Source organism: Dichomitus squalens (assembly GCF_000275845.1).
Source record: "Dichomitus squalens LYAD-421 SS1 unplaced genomic scaffold DICSQscaffold_25, whole genome shotgun sequence".
Classification (NCBI taxonomy): Eukaryota; Fungi; Basidiomycota; class Agaricomycetes; order Polyporales; family Polyporaceae; genus Dichomitus; species Dichomitus squalens.
The window spans coordinates 134,531-140,918 of record NW_006766907.1 but is presented as its reverse complement, the minus strand read 5'-3'; the positions used below and the strand labels follow the sequence as shown (position 1 = coordinate 140,918).

The 6,388-nt window shown below is 55.1% G+C and overlaps 2 protein-coding genes across 2 annotated transcripts; both read left to right on the top strand.

The window, feature by feature from the left end:
* Positions 1-1,899: 1,899 nt before the first annotated feature.
* On the top strand, positions 1,900-4,224 carry DICSQDRAFT_88817 (eukaryotic translation initiation factor 4A-like protein). Its single transcript, XM_007367399.1, has 4 exons — positions 1,900-1,982; positions 2,036-2,696; positions 2,752-2,880; positions 2,939-4,224. Exons 1-4 carry the CDS (start codon positions 1,948-1,950, stop codon positions 3,608-3,610), a joined length of 1,497 nt encoding a protein of 498 aa, XP_007367461.1. The 5' UTR covers positions 1,900-1,947; the 3' UTR covers positions 3,611-4,224.
* Positions 4,225-4,450: 226 nt separating this feature from the next.
* On the top strand, positions 4,451-6,093 carry DICSQDRAFT_138205 (glycosyltransferase family 32 protein). Its single transcript, XM_007367398.1, has 2 exons — positions 4,451-5,512; positions 5,574-6,093. Exons 1-2 carry the CDS (start codon positions 4,738-4,740, stop codon positions 6,011-6,013), a joined length of 1,215 nt encoding a protein of 404 aa, XP_007367460.1. The 5' UTR covers positions 4,451-4,737; the 3' UTR covers positions 6,014-6,093.
* Positions 6,094-6,388: the final 295 nt, after the last annotated feature.

Below are 6,388 nucleotides of genomic sequence, written 5' to 3'. Positions count from 1 at the left end.
CTTGAAGTGCCGATGCGGGCAGAGCGGGTGAGTACGGGGCAACTCAGCAGTGTCGCGTGCTGTCAGATGGTGTTGTCGCTGTGGACGACATCGTCCACAGCCATTGTGAGCGTCTGCCCGGTGTGGTGACGTTCCCTTCATGATCCGCTCCCTGCCTTCTTTCTACGTGTGCTCTCCACTGATAATTTTTCGATCTTGCTCATCGATGACGCGTTTTCTAGGCTTGCAACTCAATCAATGGCCTGTCATTCTGCCAGCCCTGCCCTGAACCCTCGCTTGCAAAACCCCCACCTCTCGACACCACTTTCGCATCTCTTCTCTATCACCCGCTACGACATGCCAATTCTACAACATGCCCCTTGGGCTCTAATTTTGTGAGTCGTGACAAGAGGGCCATAGCTACTAATGTCTAGGTTCCACCCCCCTGGCTTCGACGTCTAGGTATGTCCAATGTGCGCATACTATTCCTTTGCGCTCTTTCCCTCTCCGTAAGCATTGGCGCCTCACTGACCTTTCGTATTTTGCATTGACATTGTCGTGTACTTGTAACTTTGCGTTTCGGAATCGTCCTTGCTCCTGATCATCTAGCACCAGTCCTACTAACCCTAACCCCTCCTTCTTTTGCGTACACTAGGTGTGTGTAACTGAACTCCATGTCTCCCTTCTTCCATGTATAGTAGTTCGCGTCCAATTATCATTGATTATCAGAAAAAAACAAAACTCAAATCGTGTGATAATTCGTTGGCTACTTCCTGAGCATGGTTTCGCTTGAGCTTGGGCATCCATGGTAGAATTTGCCCCAGATACTGACCATGTATGTTCATTGACTCAGTCAAACTTGTACATTATTGACCTTAGTTCCCCTATGATATGGTAGCTGCTGTCCGAATGCTCAGCGAGAAATGGCTATCAATGTCCAGGCGCCCCGCGGCATCTGGCCATTGCAGACCACACCTGGCGGATTTGGTACGGGTTTACCATCTACTTCTCATACCTTGCCCAATGTGGTCAGAATTGCGGAACCTGGTCATCACTGACCGTCCGTTTCGCTTTTTTGCTGATGAAGTTTCAAGTCAAACGTTCAGTGGTTAGTACGACTCATGCTCGAGGCAGGCATGGGGCTGGAATTTACAGGTTTGCCTCAGCATTTGAAGTACTCTGCTTCGCCTGGACAATCACGACAACACCTGGCAGGCTGATCTGGAGTGGATAATTCTGATCACAATCAGCAAGTAGACGATTGTTGATGTCTAGGAATGCTCTCCCTTGCTCCGCGACGGGTGGTGCCTGGGATAAACCGAAGGTTAATGTTTTCCTGGTGAGTCCCTCGTGCTCTGAAGCGCGCGATATGCTGGGCACGAGACAAGCGACATGCGGTTTATGAATGAGAAGGCTGATTTGCTCGAGACTTTCCATATGCGCTGAACCTCATCGCGGGCGTTGTGCATCGTAGTGCGGTTCGTAGGATGGGTAGCGTGCCCGTGTTGAAGGGGTTCAACTTGAATTAATATTTACTGAGGCCAAGGCGGTTTGAGGCGCTGTTCCGTTCCAGTGGATATCTGGGCGTAGATTCCTCGAGCTACACGATCTCTTCTTCAAGCACTCGAATCGCTTGGAACTGCAGGCAGTACGCGCAGACTTGCTGCCAGCTCTCGCTCAGAAGGGATTTGAGGCAGCAAGGCACATGGAATAAATAGGTTAAATAAGCCACCCGTGGGAAAAGGGAGATGCAGCACTTGCGTCGCCAAAAAACCGAATCGTGTTGCCCTTGACCACCCTCCCGCCAACACAACGCCCGTACCTCCATAGCCGCTGCCAACGCCGTCCCACTTTGCTGCCCATTTCCAGCCTTGGACTGACATTGTCTCCCGGCCATCATTCAGAACCTGCACTAGACAAAGACACTCCCCACACACCCGCTCCGACACACATCCCCTCGCCACCTCAATGGCTCAGCAACCTCGCCCTTCCTCATCCACCTCGTGCGTAGCCAGCCTCACGTTGGTATATGTTCCTCTGACCTTGTGTGGTGTAGGCATACTGAGAATTGGAAGACGGGTCTGCGCCCACCACCAAAAGACTACCGTCCGCAGACCGAAGACGTGACTGCCACCAAAGGAGTCGAGTTCGAAGACATGTTCCTTCGCCGGGAACTTCTCATGGGCATCTTTGAGGCCGGCTTTGAAAGACCGTCCCCCATCCAGGAAGAGGCCATTCCCATCGCACTCACCAAACGCGACGTCCTCGCACGCGCCAAGAACGGTACAGGCAAGACTGCTGCATTCGTCATCCCCTCCCTTCAGCAGGTCGACGTGAGCAAGAACAAGATTCAGGCGTTGCTCCTCGTCCCCACGCGTGAGCTCGCGTTGCAGACCGCCCAGGTTTGCAAGACGCTTGGGAAGCATATGGGCATCCAGGTGATGGTCACCACGGGCGGCACGACCCTCAAAGACGATATCATACGTCTATCTGAGGCCGTACATGTCCTCGTTGGTACCCCTGGACGTATACTCGACCTTGCGGGCAAGGGCGTTGCGGATCTCAGCGAGTGCCCCGTCTTCGTCATGGACGAGGCGGATAAGCTACTGTCGCCCGAGTTCGCACCCGTCATGGAACAGCTGCTCTCCTACCTCCCCAAGACTCGCCAGGTCATGCTGTTCAGCGCTACGTTCCCTATGATTGTGAAGGACTTCAAAGTGCGTAGTTCCTGTCGCTTGCTGTTGCCGATATTGTTTGCCAACCGTGTTGCAGGAGAAACATATGAAGTCCCCGTACGAAATCAACCTCATGGAGGAGCTCACTCTCCGTGGTGTCACCCAATATTACGCCTATGTCGAAGAACGGCAGAAGGTGCACTGTCTCAATACTTTATTCTCCAAGGTGTGTTGCCGCCCATCCTTGCGTATCATCGCTCGTGTGATATGAACGTTATCCGCAGCTGCAAATTAACCAGTCTATCATATTCTGTAACTCTACAAATCGCGTCGAGCTCCTCGCCAAGAAGGTCACCGAGCTCGGCTATTCGTGTTTCTACTCGCACGCGAAGATGCTGCAGTCCCACCGCAACCGCGTCTTCCATGACTTCCGCAACGGCGTATGCCGCAACCTCGTTTGCTCGGACCTGCTCACTCGCGGTATCGACATCCAGGCCGTCAACGTTGTCATCAATTTCGACTTCCCCAAGAACGCGGAGACGTACCTCCACCGTATCGGCCGTTCGGGTCGGTTCGGCCATCTTGGTCTCGCAATCAACCTCGTCACATACGAGGACCGTTTCAACCTGTACAAGATCGAGCAGGAGCTCGGTACAGAGATCCAGCCGATCCCCCAGCAGATCGACAAGGGCTTATACGTCGCGCCGACGGGACCTACCGAGGACAACACGGAGCAGCAGCAGAAGGGCAAGGCCGTTGCTCAGCAGCCCCAACCTCAGCCTCAGCCTGCACAGAGACAGGCGCACCAGCCTGTTCCCCAGGTGCAGACGAGACAACAGGCATCGCCGCAGGTCATGTACCAAAGCGGGCCTCCGCAGCAACGCGTGAACGGTGGTCCCGTGCCTCAACAGCAGCCATATCCGAACGGGTACCGCGGGGTTCCAGTAGCGCGATGAAGCCTTCTTAGTCCCATCGCGATTCGTCTTCGTGCTTAGGAGGATGTTCTAGTTGAGAGAGGAAGGGAGAAGCGGGGGAGGAGGAGGGGAGAGTGCGTGGATGGATGTTGTTCCACGTTGGCTCGACCTCACGACACACACAATGCTCTTTCGGTTTGCTCTGGCAACTTCAGTTCATCGCAACAAGAAGGGATCCTTGTACGATATCATATGCCCACCTCGAACACTCGCATCGCGCCTCGCCTTACCGACACAACCAATCGCAATCACCCTGACTATCACTATCGACGCGCATTTTCGACCCTCCCGCTCACGCACCTCACCATCGCAGCCTCCTGTCGGACTCGCACCGTTGTTACTCCGCCCCCTCCAGTCGAACCAATATCTACGCTTACACCTTTGGACGCGTTGCCCCTGACATTATCGCAATGTTACCCCCAACACCAGCACCACTGCATAGCAGCCCTACACCCCATTGAACCCCTCTCTGCCCTACACCAATGCGATCGCGCTAGAGGACTACGCTCTAAGCTGTTGATCTCCTGAATTGTTCCCGTCGCCTCAATCGCCCTCGACTCGTATTATACGGCTATCGTTTACTTTCGCTACTCGCTACTACCCCCTGTGGATCCCTCTTGCCAATATGTGTTCGCTCGTTGCATGTAGCTGTAATGTTGTCGTCGTGGACTGGAATGCATATCGTGTGGTCTTGCCAGATATCGAGATGTGAATTTGCACTCGAACGGGTGACGCTCTCATGTCCGTAACGCGCGCAGTCAGGTGCGCCCAGAAGTTGACGGACCCGTCCATCGGCAACGATGGTTTACCTATTGCTACGGCGATCCACTATGCTCTGACCTCCTCGCTGGCTCAGTTCTACACTAGACCTCCCGAGCTACTTCAGCAAGCCATCCGCATCAGTCACGGAGGTCGAAACGGCTTCAGCTGGACCCTCAGTATTCTCGCTGACCGGGTTATCCCTGCGACGACCTTCTCCTTGGAAGTCGCCTCCAGTCATGGCGCGTTCTGAAGACACGATACCATTATACTCTAGACCGTCTAGTCCTGCTCTTCGTCACAGGTCCTCACGCTCAGGAAGTCCCTCAGGGACACCCCTACCGCAGAGGATGGACTACACAGTCCGCCAACTGCTCCGCCCACAAAGAGTCCTCGCATTCCTGAAGATCGCGGTACCTGTGCTCGTCTTCTTCGCCATCGTTGGCCTGTTGTACTGGGAGCCGCACGTTGAAATAGCGGTCTACAACCGGTCATGGGTCAAGCAAGAGATCTTGACGGTCCCCCCTCTCGGCGGGTGCTTCAGCCCCAGCGCAGTCTCCCCGAGCTACAACCTAACGGACGCGCTATATGGCCCACGACGGACAGAAGTTCATGCGGGAACTACGCTGCAGTTCGGCATGGACTGCTACGAGTTCGCGGGGACGGTCCAACCGCTCCACCGCTCATCTCCTCCCCGCCCTATCCCCGGCGATCAGCGCATTCAGTACCACACGTACTGGCGCACGGACCTCGCGCCATTTGGGCCGCGTCAGGAGTGGATGCTCAAGTCGTTCTTCGCGACACAGGATACGGACCGCACGCGGCTCATACTGTGGTCAAACGGAGACCTCGCGCACAACCCAATCCTGCAGAAGTGGCTCGCGCGTTACCCTGACGCGTTCGCGCTCAAGGTCGTGGACTACGCGCACCTCGCTCGTGGGACGGAGCTCGAGGGCAGCCCGCTGCTCCAGGTGAACGACAAGCGGGCGTGGATCGATGGGGACTTGGTGCGGCTGCTGGTGATTTGGGCGTATGGGGGCGTATGGATCGATATGGACTCGTTGCTGACGAGGGACTTGGCGCCGTTGCTGGAGCACGAGTTCGTGACGCAGTGGGATTGCTATGGTACGTGGTCTGTTCTGGTCATTGTACGAAAACTTCGTCCGACCCTATTCCCGACATGTAGACAAGAAGTACGTCCCGATGAACGGGGCGCTCATGCACTTCCGCAAACATTCCCCCTACCTCTGCGAAGCGTTCCATGTCATGGTCACCTCTGACCCTCCGCGCAAAGGCACGACCGACTGGGGTGCGCTCCTCTACTTCAAGCTCCGGCGGCGTTTGCTCGCTGGCGGCATCCCACCCTTCAAGGTACTCCCCTTCTGCTTTTCGGATGCGCGTTCGTGTCGACTCGACAATCGTCTACCGGACCCGTTCGCTTCCGACCCTAGAGACGGGCGGTGGACTATGGGTTACGGCAGAGAGGAGGGCGGAGGCCTGGACAACGTGTTGGGGAAGGTGTTTTCAGTGCACTTGCATAATCAGTGGAAGAAGCCGTTTCCCCCGAGAGGTTGGGTGGAGCGACTACTATTGAGAAAGTATGACCAGGAGCTTGGTTCTGCATGACGCTTTACTGGGGACTTTCATGTCAGAGGAGCTATTTATTGATACTTGATGCGAATGTTGTTCTGCAATGAACAGCCAGGAGAACGTTTATGCCCGGTCATCGACCGGTGCTGCACATGACATGTAGCGTCGTACATGGAAGACGCCCTCGCGGTCGAGAGCGCATGAACATGATCAGTGCTGCTGTATTTGGTCCCGCCACAGCACGCCTCCCAATTGCGTGCGACAGTGCGACAGCCCAAGTCATCATTTCATGATAATCTGACATTGACCGCGACGAGGCATCGTGTTTCTCGGACATTATCTCCAGATTGAGTGTATCTGCTGAGTGACGGGAACATTACCTGCGGACACAACAATGCGAGCATAGTATGC